This window comes from Ovis aries, chromosome 10 (assembly GCF_016772045.2).
Source record: "Ovis aries strain OAR_USU_Benz2616 breed Rambouillet chromosome 10, ARS-UI_Ramb_v3.0, whole genome shotgun sequence".
Taxonomy (NCBI): Eukaryota; Metazoa; Chordata; class Mammalia; order Artiodactyla; family Bovidae; genus Ovis; species Ovis aries.
In genome coordinates, this window is record NC_056063.1 from 72034367 (window position 1) to 72054285 (window position 19919).

Sequence of the window (19919 nt, forward strand, 5' to 3'; positions counted from 1 at the left end):
AAATATATAATGAGTACAATACAGCTGCAGAATTAATGCTTTTGAATTGTGGTGTTGGAGAAGATTCTTGAGTCCCTTAAACAGAAATGAGAGATACAGGCCCTGTCCTCAAAGAGAGAAAGAAGATAGTCAAGAGTGTGGGGAGGGCTGAGAAAAAGGCTAGAGGTCTTGGTGGGGGATTGGAAAGAAAGAGTTTGTACAAGGTGATAGTCAGGAAAGAAGCTAGTGGGAGGAAAGCCAGAAGTCAAAATAAAAAAAAAAATTTAGTCTGATTTCTTGCTCTTGGCGGAAAACATCATATACAGTTCTCTGTTATGTCTTTCCCAAAAATTCCTGTTGTGTTTTTTTTGTTTGTTTGTTTGCTTGCTTTTATTTTCTGTTTCTTGGCTTTACTATTCATATTTATGTAAACAATTTAGTTTTTATTATTAGACAATAAATATAAAGAAAATCACCAAAGACCATGAACACATAAATAGAAATTAAAGAGTAAGGTCATTTCAGAAGGTGTTACTCTTTTACTTAAGTAGAAATAGTGCCCAAAAGGCCAGTGTCCTGATTCTTATGAATAATAACAGTTCGTGATGACTGAGCACTCCTAAGAATGAGAGATGGAAACAAACATTATCTCACTAAGTTACATCTTCACAACAAATGATTGGGGGGCAATGATTTCCAGACTGGGTTTAAGAATGAGGATGTTGAAGCTTGTCAGCCAAGTGACATTATCAAGACCCCACAGTTGACAAGGAAGAGCAGGAATAAACTGCGGGTCACTGACACCTGGTCTACACTCTCAAACATTCTAGCCCTGTCTGCCTCCTGAATGGCTTCCTGGGAATCTTTACACATTCCAAGCTCTCTCCAGATTATTTCTCTTTAATCAACCAACACTGCACCTTGGAGACAAAGGCATATAAAGTGGAATCTTCATGGATACAAAGCTAGCACTATTTTGTAAACAAGCTCTCTGGAGAGAGTACCTAGAACATGCTCAAAGGAAGGATGGAAACCAACAGAACAGGACTAAAACATGCTGATGTCAAGGTATGTTTAGTCTTTGCTCAGATGTGCTTCCAAACATTATTGGCAGAGCCAAGAATCATCTAATGTTATTTATTTACAGAGTTATTTTATGTACACAAGCATACAACTTCTTCCTATTAAGAAACATTAAAAAGAATACAGGGCATGTTTCTAAAGTTTGTATCCAAAGATATGAAAGGACTTTATAGACATGCCCTTTATTTCTACTAATACATGGCCATTTCAGAGATGAGTACCATCAAAACATAAAACTTGGGAATCTAAGATCATTTATTTTCTACTGTAACCACAAGTCATAAATCTAATAGCCACAGGAAATCTTTAAATATGGGGACTATCCATTTTTCCTGAAAGGGATACTTTTGGGAAAAAAATTTTAAATTGTGATAAAATTCACATAAATTTTCTAGATTAACCGCTTTAAGTGCACAGTTCAGTGGTGTTAAATACTTTCACATTGTTGTACAGCCATCACCATCATCCAGCTGCAGATCTCCTTTCTTCTTGAAGAACTGAAACTCTGTACCCATTAAACAATTCCCCTCTCCTGGCCACTCCTGGTACCCACCATTCTATATCCTGTATCCATGAATTTACTACTCTAGGTAACTCCTGTTAGTAGAATCATACAGTATTTGTCCTTTGTAAATGACTTATTTCACTTAGCTTAATTTTTTTCAAGGCTCATCTGTGCTGTAGCATGTGTCAGCATTTTCCTCTTTATTAAGGCTGAGTAATATTCTACTGTATGTATGCGCACCACATTTTGTTTGTCGATTCATCTGTCAATGGACACTTGGGCGCCTCCACCTTTTTGCTGTTGAGAATAATACTGCTATAACATGCATGTTCCAGTATCTCTTCAAGACCTTTCTTCCAATTCTTTTGGGTTTATACTATAAAGTAGAATTGCTAGGTCATATGATAATTCCATCATTAACTTTTCAGAGCAACCAACAAGTTGATTTCCATAGTGGTTGCACTATTTCACATTTCTATCAGCAATGAACAAGGGTTCTAATTTCTCTACACCCTTGCCAACACTTGTCATTTTCTTTTTTTCTCTCTCTTTTCTTTGATAGCAGACATCTTAAGGGGTGTGAGGTGGCATTTCACTAGAGTCTGAAAAGAGTATCTTGGTTTAAAAATTCCTTAGAGTAATTCCAAGTATTTTCGAGGTCACGGGTAAGTAGCAACAGCTGCACCCAACTCCACATTCGCCTTCCTTTGGGTGCCATGTTGTACATGCTTCCTGATAAACAGGTATTTCAAGACACACTGCACCCACATTCCAGGAAGCCCATCAGCCTGGCTCATTCTGTCTCATCTCCTCTCTGTTTCTCATCTCAAGAGGATATTTTTCTGAGCTTCCTTTGATAGGCAGATGATTACTAAGTATATAAATAAAAACTCGATTTTTTTTTTAATCAGCAAGTCTGTCAAAGCAGAGGGCAGGATGATAGACGAGGACACAGGGCCTATGTTCCCCTTGGCTCTATACCTGGAGGATAGTAATTTCTCAGTAAATGTCACAGAATTATGTTGAGTGAATGAACCACAGGAATGACAGGAGTGTCTACCATGCATATAATCCAGTCTCCAAAACTCTCCCTGAAAGTTATACTGCTTTATGAAGAAGAAAAGAAAACAGAATCAGAGCCTAGGAAGAGATGGCCAACTCAACACTCCACCATCACAGCAGGCACATATGGGTCTACATGAAACGCTTCATACTCATTGACCTATTTTATCCTCACAACAGATTGAGGGGGTGATACTGTTATCTGCCTTGTAAGACAGAGAAAACCAAGGCACAGAGACAGAATTCTGAGTCCCCTACTCTTCCTCACTATTCTGTATTGCCTCCAAATTGTCAAAGTCTCCCCAAAGCATCTGTATATCCTATAATTCTCAAAGCCCCACAATTTCATGGAAAGTTCTGCAAGGAGATAATCACTTTTTAAAAGATGTCCTGGTTTCCCACAACAAAATTACATCTGTAAGACAAGATGAGGAGCTGACTGTGGCTCAGATCATGAACTCCTTATTACCAAATTCAGACTTAAACTGAAGAAAGTAGGGAAAACCACTAGACCATTCAGATATGACCTAAATCAAATTCCTTATGATTATACAGTGGAAGTGAGAAACAGATTTAAGGGTCTAGATCTGATAGATAGAGTGCCTGATGAACTATGGAATAAGGTTCATGACATTGTACAGGAGACAAGGATCAAGACCATCCCCATGGAAAAGAAATGCAAAAAAGCAAAATGGCTGTCTGGGGAGGCCTTAAAAATAGCTGTGAAAAGAAGAGAGGCAAAAAGCAAAGGAGAAAAGCAAAGATATAAGCATCTGAATGCAGAGTTCCAAAGAATAGCAAGAAGAGATAAGAAAGCCTTCTTCAGTGATCAATGCAAAGAAATAGAGGAAAAGAACAGAATGGGAAAGACTAGAGAGCTCTTCAAGAAAATTAGAGATACCAAGGGAACATTTCATGCAAAGATGGGCTCAATAAAGGACAGAAATGGTATGGACCTAACAGAAGCAGAAGATATTAACAAGAGGTGGCAAGAATACACAGAAGAACTGTACAAAAATGATCTTCACGACCCAGATAATCATAATGATGTGATCACTAATCTAGAGCCAGACATCTTGGAATGTGAAGTCAAGTGGGCCTTAGAAAGCATCACTATGAACAAAGCTAGTGGAGGTGATGGAATTCCAGTTGAGCTGTTTCAAATCCTGAAAGATGATGCTGTGAAAGTGCTGCACTCAACATGCTAGAAACTTTGGAAAACTCAGCAGTGGCCACAGGACTGGAAAAGGTCAGTTTTCATTCCAAGTCCAAAGAAAGGCAATGCCAAAGAATGCTCAAACTACCGCACAATTGCACTCATCTCACATGCTAGTAAAGTAATGCTCAAAATTCTCCAAGCCAGACTCCAGCAATACATGAACTGTGAACTCCCTGATGTTCAAGCTGGTTCTAGAAAAGGCAGAGGAACCAGAGATCAAATTGCCAACATCCGCTGGATCATGGAAAAAGCAAGAGAGTTCCAGAAAAACATCTACTTTGCTTTATTGACCATGCCAAAGCCTTTGACTGTGTGGATCACAATAAACTGTGGAAAATTCTGAAAAAGATGGGAATACCAGACCACCTGACCTGCCTCTTAAGAAATCTGTATGCAGGTCAGGAAGCAACAGTTAGAACCGGATATGGAACAACAGACTGGTTCCAAATAGGAAAAGGAGTACGTCAAGGCTGCATATTGTCACCCTGCTTATTTAACTTATATGCAGAGTACATCATGAGAAACGCTGGACTGGAAGAAATACAAGCTGGAATCAAGATTGCTGGGAGAAATGTCAATAACCTCAGATATGCAGATGACACCACCCTTATGGCAGAAAGTGATGAGGAGCTAAAAAAGCCTCTTGATGAAAGTGAAAGAGGAGAGTGAAAAAGTTGGCTTAAAGCTCAACATTCAGAAGACGAAGATCATGGCATCTGGTCCCATCACTTCATGGGAAATAGATGGGAAAACAGTGGAAACAGGGTCAGACTTTATTTTGGGGGGCTCCAAAGTGACTGCAGATGGTGACTGCAGCCATGAAATTAAAAGACGCTTACTGCTTGGAAGAAAAGTTATGACCAACCTAGATAGCATATTCAAAAGCAGAGACATTACTTTGCCAACTAAGGTCCGTCTAGTCAAGGCTATGGTTTTTCCTGTGGTCATGTATGGATGTGAGAGTTGGACTGTGAAGAAGGCTGAGCGCCGAAAAATGGATGCATTTGGACTGTGGTGTTGGAGAAGACTCTTGAGAGTCCCCTGGACTGCAAGGAGATCCAACCAGTCCATTCTGAAGGAGATAAACCCTGGGATTTCTTTGGAAGGAATGATGCTAAAGCTGAAACTCCACTACTTTGGCCACCTCATGTGAAGAGTTGACTCATTGGAAAAGACTCTGATGCTGGGAGGGATTGGGGACAGGAGGAGAAGGGGACGACCGAGGATGAGACGGCTCGATGGCATCACAGACTCGATGGATGTGAGTCTGAGTGATCTCCAGGAGTTGGTGAAGGACAGGGAGGCCTGGCGTGCTGCGATTAATGGGGTCGCAAAGAGTTGGACACGACTGAGTGACTGAACTTAACTGAATGAAGACATTTATTAATAAAATTCATGTTTCCCTATAGGAACCTCTCCAGCAATAAACAAACCATTTATCCTTCTGTTCTCAGAATTATGTGATTATCAGTGAATAAAATTGTGGAAACTGAGGAAGTCTGAGTCAAGAAATCTATCTCAGTAAGTTATTAAATCACATACACACAAAACTAACAAATGAACAAAAACACAAAACCTGGTATCTTATGAAAGTATCTGTTGAAAATACCTGCTGCTAAAAAGATGCTCTATTGGGAAAAAAAAGGATCAACTCATTCACTTAATTTGAAAAAAAAAATCAAATTAAAAACACTTAAACTTAGATACCTTATAAAAAGAACATGTGAGAATGCTCTGCTGTGCATACCTGAAGTGCAACTGACATTTTCTTCCTTAAATCATGCAGTCCAATGCCAGTTGTCAAGATTCCATCAATATAAATGCCACCTTCAGGTTCTGACAATCGAAAAAGGGCAGCAATGAGGGAACTTTTTCCAGCTCCTGTTCTTCCCGCGATGCCATACTGTAAAGAGAGCCAGAGGGGTGAAGGATTGACAGGATACACAAAACCCAGGAGAACCTTGACTGTTGAAGATGAATTTTTAAAGTTCTATTATATATAAAGAGTAGTCTATAAGTTTCCCAGGACTTCCCTGGTGGCTCAAACAGTAAAGTGTCTGGCTGCAGTGCAGAAGACCCAGGTTCAATCCCTGGGTCAGGAAGATCCCCTGGAGAAGGACATGGCAACCCACTTCAGTATTCTTGCCTGGTGAATCCCATGGACAGAGGAGGCTGGCAGGCTACAGTCCATGGGGTCACAAAGAGTCAGACATGACTGAGCAACTTCATAAGCTTCTCAAGTATGGCCCTGCTGGCATTGTGGACCAGGTAATTCATTGTTGAGGGTTGGGGGCTTGTCCTGTATATTGTAGGATGATTAACAGTAGCCATGAACCCACTAGACACCAGATGAAACCCCCAAATTGTGGCAACCAAAAATGACAGAAATTCACAAATGTCCCTGATTGAGATTACCATCATCCCAAGAATACACAACATGAACTATAGTGATTTTCATGCCTTCTAAAAATGTCAGGCAATTTTATTCAGATTTCCCTGAATAAATGTTTAATATTCTGAAAATTGTTTGTTTTCTATAATTATCATATAAGGATCAGAAGGGGACAACAGAGGATAAGATGGTTGGATGGCATCACTGACTCAATGGACATGAGTTTGAGTAAACTTTGGGAGTTGGTGATGGACAGGGAGGCCTGGAGTGCTACAGTCCATGGGGTCTCAAAGAGTCGGACACGACTGAGTGACTGAACTGATCATTATGTGGTATGTTAAAGGGGGAGACACATATGTGTATGCAGTGTGTGTGTGTGTGTGTGTGTGTGTGTGTGTGTAACTAACATTCATAAGTAAAGGAAGAAGACCTAAAAAATAATCTGCCTGCAGTGAAAAACTAGTAGTCTCCTAAGTGGTCCGTAAGAAGTCAGCTTTTAAATTAGTTTTATTTCTACTCCCTGGATAATTTGACCTTGAGTATTACATGGGTAATTTTACAGAGATGTCTACAAGTCAAGTCAGAGTGTTATACACAAACAAATGCTCACTTTCTGTGTTATTTATTTAAGAAGAATTATTCTTTGGTAGAAAAATGAAATCACTTCCTGATATTAAATATCTTAATTATATTCTATCTTGAAAGGAAACATCTTCAAATATAAAATGAAGGTCTCAGTCTTGAAAGAGGCCAGTAAACAAAATTTCCATAATGAGATCAACAATGATACAAAAAATGTTTGCTATTTACATGGGACCTTTCATCAGAGCAGCTCAAAAGGGATTTTATCAATACATTAATACTTACAACTGAACCTTGGAAAGACACATGTCAGGTGTCAGTCTATTTACTAAAACCAAAGCAGAGAGAAAGTAAATGCACTAACAGTAAGATTAAAGAATCAGTACAACGTAGGTAAAATGCTGGTGGCTGGTGGTTTAGTCGCTGAGTCGTGTCCAACTCTTGCGACCCCATAGACTATCGCCTGCCAGGCTCCTCTGTCCATGGGATTCTACAGGCAAGAATACTGGAGTGGGTTGCCATTTCCTTCTCCCACGTAAAATGCTGGTGTGGAATAAAACTGCATTCAAATATATATGCAGAAACTGGCCGTTTTTACCAATGAATTTTTTAAGTGAAAGAAAGTATTAGTCAATCACTTGTGTCCAACTCTTTGTGACCATATGGACTGTAGACTATCAGGCTCCTCTGTCCATGGAATTCTCCAGGCAAGAGTACTGGAGTGGGTTACCATTTCCTACTCCAAGGGATCTTCCTGACCCAGGGATGAATCCCAGGTCTCCTACACTGCAGGCAGATTCTTTACCATCTGAGCCACCAGGGAAGCCTAACTGCAAATTCTCTAAAGGAAGCTTTCTGAGAGATGATTTCATCTCTATTTAAAATCTGGAATTGATGATAGTGTAAGATATGTTTGGATCATTTGTAAATCAGTAAAGTTTTAAAACTCATGGCCTTAAAAAAAGAACTACTAAATCTTTCTGAGCAATATAATCAGAATGCTTGGAAGATTTCATGTTTTCTGATTTGAATGCTTCTAAAGTCTCAAATCTTAGTCTGTCAAATCAATCATGGCATTTCAAAAATGAATTTATCTTTATAGAGATTAAACATAAGAAAAATGGGTTTACCTAATTTTATTATCTTTTTTAATATAAATTTATTTATTTTATTTGGAGGTTAATTACTTTACAATATTGTATTGGTTTCGCCATACATCAACATGAATCCACCACAGGTATACACGTGTTCCCCATCCTGAACTCCCCTCCCTCCTCCCTCCTCATACCATCCCTCTGGGTCGTCTCAGTGCACCAGCCCCAAGCATCCAGTATCATGCATCAAACACCAATAGAGTATAATTTTATTATCTTATAAAGATAATACAATGACTATAAGACATTTTATTGTTGTTCAGTCACTCAGTTATGTCTGACTATTTGCGACTCCATGGACTGCAGCATGCCAGGTTTCCCTGTCCTTCACTATCTCCTGGAGCTTGCTCAAATTCATGTCCATTGAATTGGTGATGCCACCCAATCATCTCATCCTCTGTCATCCCGTTCTCTTTCTGTCTTTAATCATTCCCAGCATCAGGGTCTTTTCCAGTGAAATGGTTCTTCACATCAGGTGGCCAAAGTATTGGAGCTTCAGCTTCGGCATCAGTTCTTCCAATGATTATTCAGGGTTGACTTCCTTTAGGATTGCCTGGTTTGATCTCCTTGCTGTCTGAGGGACTCTCAAGAGCCTTCTCCAGCACAACAGTTCAAAAGCATCAGTTCTTCAGTACCCAACCTTGTTTATAACCCAACACTTACATCCATACATGACTACTGGAAAAACTATAGCTTTGACTAGATGGACCTCTGTTGGCAAAATAATGTCTCTGCTTTTTAATTTGTTGTCTAGGTTTGTCATACCTTTCCTTCTAAGGAACAAGCGTCTTCTAACTTCACAGCTGCAGTCATCATCCACAGTGATTTAGAGCATAAGAAAATAAAGTCTATCACTGTTTCCATTGTTTACCCATCTATTTGCCATGAAGTGATAGAACCAGAGGCAATGATCATAGCTTTTTGCATGTTGAGTTTTAAGCCAGCTTTTTTCACTCTCCTCTTTTACCTTCATCAAGAGGTTCTTTAGTTCCTGTTTGCTTTCTGCCATTTGGGTGATATCATCTGCATATCTGAGGTTACTGATATTTCTCCTGGCAATCTTGATTCCAGCTTAAGCTTCATCCAGCCCAGCATTTCGCATGCTGTACTCTGCATGTAAGTTGAAAAAGCAGAGTAACAATATACAGCCTTGAAGTACTCCTTTCCCAATTTTGAACCAGTCCATTGTTCCATATCCAGTTCTAACTGTTGCTTCTTGATCTGCATACAGGCTTCTCAGGATGTTTTATACCTCATGTTAAACTCTAATTCATATAATATAGATGTGCCATTCTCTTCATGCAGGCAGGTCGTAGTGTGTATATATGTGGCTCATCTGTTCTGTGTACAAACAGGCCTCAAAGATATTTTGTATTTGGCTCCAGACCACCTCAACAATGTGAATATCAAAATAAAGCAAGTTATACGAATTTTTTGTTTCTCTGTGCAAATAAAAGTTATGTTTATACTATATTGTAGTCTAATGAAGTACAATAGCATTATATAAGGTAATAGTAGATACCTTAATTTCCCATACTTTATTGCTAAAAGAATGCTAACCATCTGAGCATTTATAGGGTAACATTAAAAACCACTGATCACAGATTAGAATAATAAATATAATAATAACAAAATGGTTTGAAATATTACAAAAATTATCAAAATGTGACAGAGACATGAAGTGAGCAAATGCTATAGGAAAAATGGTGCCATTGTTCTTGCCTGACAAAGCATTGCCATAAATGTCCAATTCTTTTTTAAGTATTATCTGTGAAGCACAGTTAAACAGGTGTGCCTCTATTTCTGTGTGTTCTCACACAGAAATCAACACACATCAGGACACAGGTGAGGACTGATCTGTGAGAATGTGTATATGTTCCCGTGTTATCAGCTCCACTGTAACTGACCCATCTGTGCAAACAGGAATATCTGTAAAGTTTAGGCAAATAGACTGAGATATGTTAGGGCACCGAGGACTGCTCATGACCACAGGACTGTGAGTTCCAGTCTCCAGTGAAGAGAACTAAAAAACCAGGGGACCTCCCTGGCATTCATTCCAGTGGTTAACATTCTGTGCTTCCACTGCAGGAGGCATGGACTCGATCCCTGGTCAGGGAACTAAGATCGCACATCCTGCATGGCCCCAGACTCCCCAAAAAAGAAAAAACTCAAATAAAACCTGACTCTGATTATTCCAGAGTTCAGTCTTCAAAGCTATAGTCTGAATGTCTTTTCTGAGTAACCAAAGGGTTTTACCAATTGCCCATGGAGAGAGTCACCAGTATCAGTAACCTTACGTTCTTCAATCTAAAGACACTTGGGGGCTTCCCTGGTGGCTCAGTGGTAAAAAAGCTGCCTGCCAATGCAGGAGACATGGGTTCAATCCCTAATCCAGGAGAATCCCACATGCTGTGAAACAACTAAGCCTGTGCACCACAACTATTAAGCCTGCACTCTAGAACCCGGGAACCACAACTGTTGAGCCAACATGCCACAACTATTGAAGACCTTGCACCCTATAGCCCATGCTCTTAACAAGAGAAGACACCACAATGAGAAGCTCACATGTGGCAACTAGAGAAAAGCCCGAGCAGCAACAAAGACCCCGCACAGCCAAAAATTAATAAATAAATAAAATTATAAAGACTCCTGAAGAAAATCTTCTGTTATTGGCTTTGCAATGGCCCCTTTCTGTTTTTCCAACCAGGTTGGTCTCTGATGATGACACAACTTATTAGACACTTGCTTTCAGATCTCCCTTCACACATCAAAGTCAACATATTCAACACCCAATGCCCCACATAAAACAACTCCTTCATCCATCTTCCTTACTTTATTCTCATTTCTTCTTTCCCAGGATCACAGTGTTTAAAAAATAAATTAAACTCCTTAATCATGACCAGTGCAAATGAATTTAAAATAAATAAATAAATAAATGCTAGCTATAGCCCAGCACTCTGAAAAAAAATTCTTAAAATTATATTTTTACTTTCTAAGCTGCTGTATGTGTTCTTTTTGATGTTTCTGTATTTTCTTGGTATGTGTTCTCAAAGACACAGTTCACATATTTAAGCAAAATGAGATTAATGTGAACATACTGTTATATGAGTTTTCATTATTTCATAAAAATATTTATTTTACTGCTTTCATAATATTACAGTCATGTGATCATTTATTTAACAAATCCTCTACTGCTGGATATTTAGGCAGTGTCAAATAGTTAGCTACTATAAATAACTGTGTTAAATATCCCTGAAGCTAAATCTTTGCAAAAAACCTTAAGCATTTCCTTCACATAAATTCTCAGATTTGGAACTGCTGAGAGTCAAGTATGAACCCCTTGGACAGCAAGTATGAACCCCTTGGACAGCAAGTATGAATCCCTTGGATAGCAAGGAGATCAAACAAGTCAATCCTAAAGGAAATCAGTCCTGAATATTCATTGGAAGAACTGATGCAAAGCTCCAATACTTTGGCTACCTGACACAAAGAACCAATTCATTAGAAAAGACGCTAATGCTGGGAAAGACTGAAGGCAGGAGGGGAAGGTGACAACAGGATGAGATGGCTGGATGGCATCACTGATACAATGAGCATGAACTTGGGCAAACTCCAGGAGATGGTGAGAGACAGAGAAGCCTGGTATGTGTCCGTCCATGGCGTTGTGAAGAGTCAGACACAACTAGGTGACTGAACAACAACAACAAAGTATGAACATTTTCAGAGGAAGCTGTTAAGCTGCTAACCCACCCTCCAGAAGTATGATACCATTTCTTACTCCCGCCCAGTTCCCTGCACATTCACAAATCCAGGTGTTATAGCTTTGTTTTAATCTACATCAATTTGATTCCAAAAAGTGGCATCATTTTCTCACGATGTTTTACTGGAGGCAAAACAGCTCCTGACTCCCTACCTCCTGTACCTGCCCACTCTGGTCCATGTGCTCTCAACTTCTCAGATTAAACTCCCGAATGCCAGCTCAGCATCCAACACTACACCCCAGGATGTCTCTTCTACAAAACTGTCTTCTCACACTTCATGTACATGAGTCAGCTTCCTTGGCATCACTTGTTAATTGTGAGGGTTAAATGTAAAAATGTGTGTTACACCCTTGGTAGTTCCTTTTCCTGAGGGCTTTGCTGGTGTCCAGGTCTTCATTCACTGGATCAGGGCATCATGCTTTTGCTTATGCTGGTCTCACCTCCTGGAATGCCTTTCACATGCATTTCCACCTGCTGAAACCCTAACCACACACCACTAAGTCTGTCTCACATGCCTAATTCCTTGAAAATGCTCTCCCTGTCCCCTCATGTGGGCTTGCTCCAACTCTAGCTGATGTTATGTCATTTTATATAAACGTCTATAAAAATCGTGACCTCCTTCTAGCTTACAAAGTTAATATAGCTATTTTCTTGTTTCTTCAACTAGACTGTATACATTGACATCAGGATCTGTATTGGATGTAACTTTTTCTTATTTGTATTACTTGTGGTGTCCTGAGACAAAGAAACTTCCACTGGGAGATGAGATTTTTAACTCAGGCCAGGGAAATTTATGGAAAATCTATTACCATATTATTTAGGTATAAGATAAATCATACAGAGACAGACACAGCAGATGGATCCTATACCCATAAATACAATTTCAAATGGCCAGTAGCTCATTTTCATGGGACAGACAACATTTCTGCAATGCAAGTGGTTATGGTCATTTTACACCCTATGAAAATGATGACCATTTTGTCCAAGCATTTACTCTGGGTGCTTTACATGTCTTATGTTGTTTAAGTTGTACATCAACCCTACAGTTTACATCATATCACTTCCATCTTGCACAAGAAAAGATTGAGGCTTAGATGACTTAGTCTGTCTGAAATATCAGAGCCCATAAATAGCAGGATGGGACCCAAATCCACGTCTTTTGGCCTCTTTTCCATCTGCTGATGGGACTCTTTATCACCTGGATGGCGTGACACCTTATCATGTCCCTCTGTGTAGCCAGAACACAGAGTGGGGAGAGATGTAGTTGCAGTTAAAGAAACAGGCCTACCATAGAGAATTTACAGTCAGAGAGTTAAAGCATGACATGGACAAAAGTGTATATGTGAACAGGAGAAAAGAGGGTACCTGAGGTCAGGTGGACCTGCTGTCAGCAGAAAGAACCAGTACCCACAGCCAGATTGAGAGAGAAACCTGCAGCTAAGTGGGATACATGATGCCTGGGGAACAGGCCAAACAGACCTCATGCCCTGCTTGGGGAAGCAAGACTCATTTTTTATCCCATCAGGTGGTGAAACAGCCACACATACACTGCTGCACTGGGCTGTCTTTGACTCCAGGTCCAGACAGGGCTGAGCCTGTGGGAAATCCCTCCAGTCCCTGCAGGAGGCTGGTGTGGGAAAGGCAGGGCAGCAGAATGAAAAATGCCTGTGATGGAAGACAGACTCCACTGAAAAGACAAATAATGCAGCGGAATCACACAGTATTAGATTACAATGTAAAAGTGCAATTTATAGAGCACAAAGGTAAGGAAATCTAGTGGCACAGAATATTCTAGAGCCTCCTGCTCAGTCACAACAGAGATTTGGGAATTCTTGAGTTCAATGTCAAACTGTCAAAGCACATTTCATGGGAATCACAGGTTATCACTCATCAAAAACTGCCCATGGGAGGGAAAGGAGGAGGTTATGTTCAGATGCAATGCTGAGTCAAGAGGTCTGGGTGAGCCTGAGACTCTGAGTTTCTAAGAAGCTCCAGGAGATGCAGGTGCTGCTGGCTCTGGCACCACAGTTTGAATCACAAGGAATTAGGAAGCCAACAGGGGAAGGGGGACAATCTGAGAGTAAGGAGAGTGGTTTTTAAGAAAATATTAGTAAAAAAGGAGAAAATGTAAGAAACTAATACATTTGCACATTATAGCGTGGTCTACTAAGCATCTGTAAAAATGTATCATTCAAATAATAGCTGTGAGCAAAAACAAAGCAAAGTCAATTTACCTCAAGAGCTGGAAAATACTTTATTGCCAAGGATTCTCTAAAATGATCAAATCGACCACAAAATCATCTAAATGAAAAATGTAGCCTGTTTTCAGACTCTAACCAGGAAGTCTAGGGTCTTATTTACCTCATGTTGGCTTTTATGTTTGGCTGTTCTGGGTCCTGATTGCCTGGGAAGAGCTGTCTCTCATTGTGATGACTAGGGGCTACTCCCTGTTGCAGTGTACAGGATTCTCACTAAGGGGGCTTCTATTGATGCTGAGCAAAGACTTCAGTAGTTGTGGCACATGGGCTCAGTAGTTGTGGTATAGGGCTTAGTTGCTTTGCAGCATGTGGAACCTTCTCAGACCACGGATTGAACCAGTGTCCCCTGCATTGGCAGGCAAATTCTTATCCACTGCACCACCAGGGGAGTCCTCAGTTCAGTTCAGTTCAGTCGCTGAGTCCTAGTTTCTTATTTTTACTTGCTATTTCTTCTGTGAATTAAAGTCCTGCATCAGTTCAGTTCAGTCATTCAGTCATGTCAGACTCTTTGCGACCCCATGAATCACAGAACTCCAGGCCTCCCTGTCGATCAACATCTCCCAGAGTTCACTCAAACTCATGTCCATCAAGTCGGTGATGCCATCCAGCCATCTCATCCTCTGTCGTCTCCTTCTCTTCTTGGCCCCAATCCCTCCCAGCATCAGGGTCTTTTCAAATGAGTCAACTCTTCGCATGAGGTAGCCAAAGTACTGGAGTTTCAGCTTTAGCATCAGTCCTTCCAATGAACATCCAGGACTGATCTCCTTTAGGATGGACTGGTTGGATCTCCTTGCAGTCCAAGGGACTCTCAAGAGTCTTCTCCAACACCACAGTTCAAAAGCATCAATTCTTCAGTGCTCAGCTTTCTTCACAGTCCAACTCTCACATCCATACATGACCACTGGAAAAACCATAGCCTTGACTAGATGGACCTTTGTTGGCAAAGTAATATCTCTGCTTTTTTAATATGCTATCTAGGTTGGTCATAACTTTCCTTCCAAGGAGTAAATGTCTTTTAATTTCATGGCTACAGTCACCATCTGCAGTGATTTTGGAGCCCCCAAAAATGAAGTCTGACACTGTTTCCCCATCTATTTCCCATGAAGTGATGGGGCCAGATGCCATGATCTGAGTTTTCTGAATGTTGAGCTTTAAGCCAACTTTTTCACTCTCCTCTTTCACATTCATCAAGAGGCTTTTTAGTTCCTCTTCACTTTCTGCCATAAGGGTGGTGTCATCTGCATATCTGAGGTGATTGATATTTCTCCCGGCAATCTTGAATAGTACCTACTATACTTTCCTATTGACTCTAACTCCCAGGAATCAGGACAGAAGAGGAAACAAGGGAAAGAGAATAAAGCCCCACTTCTGCTGGGCTGGCTCATTCCCATGTCCCCTGCCCACCACACCCCTCTCCCCACCTCAACAACATTCTCTCTCAATCAAATCCAACACCAAAGGGGTGTCCTGGAGTGACAAGGGCTGGGACAGGTGAGCAGGAGAGGGAACCTGGGAGGTAGACAGGTAGAGTGAAATCATTCATGAACACACTGCCCCGGTATCACCTCCAAACACAGAAATGAAGCTAACAGTGATACTGAGTGGACCAAGGCACAGATCAAAAATCAAGTTACTGCAGTTATTAATTCAGTCTCCAAATTCAATTTTCCCTCAAACATTTCAGAATCTCAGGTTTTAGAAGGAAGAATAAGAATCTGTTATATTCCTAAGTTGTACTACAGAGTATTTTAGATAAGTCATATTGTATGGCTTTGGGGGAAATTTAAGACAAGTGCAGGTTAACTGAATTACGTTTACAACAGAAAATCTAACAGACACAGTGTCTGAGAGTAAGTGAACTTCACCTACAATGCTCTCAGGGATAAGATTAGTTAATGTTTTCCTGACACAGCAGTTCACATTTTTCCTGACCTACACTGAAACTGGAAATAATTAGGAGCGAGTTTTTGCCCTGTGACTAACTGAAGCTGATCCCTGGGTAGCATTCAGGCATTACGTTGAATATTCTTTCATGTTACAAGGTTTCATTCATTAAATTACAGCTACAGCAATTAGATGGGTCTGGGATGGTAAGACTTTTTTTTCTTAATATAAATTTATTTATTTTAATTGGAGGTTAATTACTTTACAATAGTGTATTGGTTTTGCCATACATCAACATGAATCCACCACAGGTATACATGTGTTCCCCATCCTGAACCCCCCTCCCTCCTCCCTCCCTGTACCATCCCTCTGGGTTGTTTCAGTGCACCAGTCCCAAGTATTCAGTATCATGCATTGAGCCTGGACTGGCGACTCATTTCATATATGATATTACACATGTTTCAATGCCATTCTCCCAAATCATCCCACCCTCACCATCTCCCACAGAGTCCAAAAGACCATTCTATACATCTGTGTCTCTTTTGCTGTCTCACATACAGGGTTATCAGAGTTTTAAAGAGCAGTTCTTTCAGGTATTTACAGAGTTGTCATGTGTGTGTGCTGGTTCCTGCTTGCTCACACCTGTGTAACTCACTCACCCTCTCAGCCAGCAGTCCCTCGGCACCCTCTCTGTGCCCTGCAGAATGCTTTCTGGGGACAAAAATGAAAACAAGATGCTCCCTGATTATAAAAAGCCTCAAAGTACTATGAGATACAGATCCCAAATTACAAAGCATGCCACAGGTGCTATCTTTTAATTATGATGAAATTCACATAACATAAAATTTAACCATTTTTAGGTGGATAGTTTGGTGTTCAGCACATTCACATTGCTGTGCAACCAAGCTTGAGATTTTTTTTTTTTCTGCCTCACAAAACTGAAATTCTTACCCATTAAAAGCAACACCCCATTTCCTCTGCCCCAGTCCCTGGAAACCACCATCCTACTTCCTGTCTTCTTGGATTTGACTACTCTAGGAATCTCACATAAATGGAATCAGAATGTTCATTCCTTTTGTGTCTGGCTTATTTCATTTAGCAAAATGTCATCAAGGTCTATCCATAGGTCAGAATTTTCTTCCTTTTTAAGGCTGAATAATAGTTCATTGCAAGGATTTAGTTCCTTCCAACTTTTGGCTGCCTTGAACATAGATGTACCATAAATGCAATCTTAAAAGAATATATAAGACACTAAGGGTATATTAGTGTGTGTGTGTGTGTGTGTGTGTGTGTGTGTATTAGTATATGAAGTATATGTTAGTATATTAAGTATTGGTATATTAAGTATGTATATTAAATATATATTAGTATATATGAGGGTATATTAAACTGAGGGTCTCGAAGATGCACTAGACTTGACTCAGAAAATGAGATGTTCACCATCCAGATGGCAGAAGGCCTGGGTCTCTGAGGTAGAAGGGCAGCATGTGCACTTGGAACAGGGAGGACGTGGTGCTTTGGGAGAAACTACACACAATCCAAATGCAGGGGGGTGTGTATGTCAGAGACATGCTGACTGCAGAGGGGGTTGGGGAAGAGCACCTAACGCCTTGTCTGTTCTGGTTTAGTCTCTTCTTCAAGATTCTGTCCTGGTCCCAGCTGAGGGCCCCAAGCTGAGTGTGGAAGGAACGTCACCAGCAGACGTGGACACTAGCAGGTGCAGGTCACAAGCCTCTCTGCTGTCTCTTAAGTGGATCTTCTCTGCTCCCTGCTATTTGCTTTTGACTTTGAGCCAGTCTCTAGACCCTGCCTCCATCTGAGGCCCTGGTTCCTCACTCCTGACTGGGTCATTATTGAGGCTCTTCTCTGGTGGACACAAGGTCACCCCACAGCCCCTGCTTGGGTGGACTTGAGGCTATGCTATGGTTCCAGCAGCAGCTCAGCCAGGCCAATAAGGATCAGATCTGGGCTAAGAAAGAAACAGTCTGTGTGGGGAGGGGAGGAGGATGGCAGCTCAGTGTGGGTGAGTGGAGGACAAGGCTACAGGAAGGGCTAAGGGACAGGGAAGGAGGCTGCAACCAGAGGGAGGAAGAGAAGAGAAGATTTCAGAAATACAAACAAGAAAAGATGGAAAGGAATGAAATATTGGAGAGTTAGGGCCAGGAAGACAAGGCTGACGTCCCAGACTTTGCATGAATAATCAGGTGTCACATATAGTGTCCTGAGTCAGGTTAAGATGGAGCCCCGGATCCCAGGACCCATCAACCATCATGAGGGAGCTCACAACACAGGGGAAAAATTGCTGGTATCCCCATCCCATGGTTAGTTTCCAAGAAAGATTCACCTACAATGTCACCAATCTAATCTGCATCCATTAGGAGCAAACAGTCCCCTTGACATAATGATAAGGAAGCCAAGAACAGATGTGGTGCTAAATCTTTAGCTGGATTTAAAGAGGCAAACGACTTAAACTAACCTTTTCTCTTGGGTAAATAGATGCTTCAAGGTTCCTCAATACCAGAGGACTGTCCGAGTTATACCTGAAGTTCACACTGGAAAAGGAAATCCCTCCATTTGGGGGCCAGGATGGTGGTGGACGATACTCAAGTTCCCAAGGTGCTTCTTTCTCAAGGTCTGTATATTCAATCACCCTTTCTACTGAAATCATCTGAAAGACATATGACATCACATGAGTTAGTATCAGGGGATCTAGTTTATGGATGTTCATATATTGTAAATGAAACCTCCTGGTTTTCTATGGTTCAGAGTATCTCAGGTCTCAACATCCACAAAGGACAGATGTAGGAGTCTGATGAGGCCTTAGCTGATTTGCAGACTTATTCATCATCTTCAACATTTTTACACATGACTATTTCCTTCCATTTTATATTAAAGCTAAAAAATTTAGAGAAATAAATGGTAAGTTTTTTTGATCCACCTTTCACATCTGAATTAAAAAAAAACACACAAGAATTTTTTTAAAGAAAAGAAGAACACTTATGGACATCAATCAGTATGTGTGGCTACAGAAGGGCCATGTGTTACAGATGAGCAGAACTGGACAGTCATCAAACATCATTTTAATAATTAGTCACCTTCCACTCTGTTAGAAGAAATAAATGGAAAAACTTCATTTTTATTGTTTTTCTCCCTTTAGGAGAAGGTACAAATATTCAGAAGTGTATAATTTTCTTATCGACTAAGGCCTCTTAAACAACCATAACTAGCCTATCCTACCAGAGAGAATGGCTGTCAGCAAATTCAGGTGTTCAATACACACAAGAATAAGTCATAAAATGGGGGGGGGGAGGAACATATTAATTAAACAAACCTTAAAACACTGGATTTGATCCTTTTACCAGAAATAAGGAATTACCCATTAAGACGCAAAATAAACAAGCTGCTAAGAAATTAGCTTATATTGTCTCCAGAATTTCAGAACCTCTCTCCTACAGAGACATTTACTGTATTTGAAGACAGTTTGTGATGAATATAAAACCTTCTGATGTGGCATACATATGTGGGAAAATACACATATATTTTTATTAACTTTAAGCAGATGGAACGTGAAAGTGAAAGTCGGTCAATGGTGTTCAGCTCTTTGCAACCCCATAGATGCCTGCCAGGCTTCTCTATCCATGAGGATTCTCCAGGCAAGAATACTGGAGTGAGTAGCCATTCCCTTCTCCAGGGGATTTTTCCAACCCAGGGATAGAACCTTTGTCTCTTGTGGCTCCTGCACTGCAGGCGGATTTTTTACCATCTGAGCCATCAGGGAAGCCCTTAAGCAAATGGGGGAGAACATAAAAAAAAACTTTGTAAGATAATGTTTAAAAAAAAGTTTTATTATTTTACATAAGAATTGCTTTTATGCCATATAACAGCAAGGAGACCTGGAAAGGCTAAGAACTGAAAGATAAACATCACCATGTTCTCAACTTCAGCACTTTGCCTGACGCACCACTGGAACATCCCCGTGAGTGTGAGCGTGAGAGACAGGACCAGGCCAACCTGCCCAGGAGTCAAAGCTAAATGAGGAA

At 40.6% G+C, this 19919-nt stretch overlaps 1 protein-coding gene across 6 annotated transcripts in view; it reads right to left on the bottom strand.

Moving 5' to 3' along the window:
- LOC101109890 (ATP-binding cassette sub-family C member 4-like) overlaps positions 1 to 19919 on the bottom strand; it is a 247820-nt gene that overhangs the window by 25457 nt on the left and 202444 nt on the right. For all 6 annotated transcript variants that reach the window (XM_060394638.1, XM_060394640.1, XM_060394639.1 and 3 more), the window contains 3 exons: positions 19807 to 19907; positions 18356 to 18547; positions 5596 to 5751 (listed from right to left, as the gene is read on the bottom strand). In XM_060394638.1, coding sequence (XP_060250621.1) covers positions 5596 to 5751; positions 18356 to 18547; positions 19807 to 19907 — 449 coding nt within the window. The remainder of the gene's footprint in view (positions 1 to 5595; positions 5752 to 18355; positions 18548 to 19806; positions 19908 to 19919) is intronic.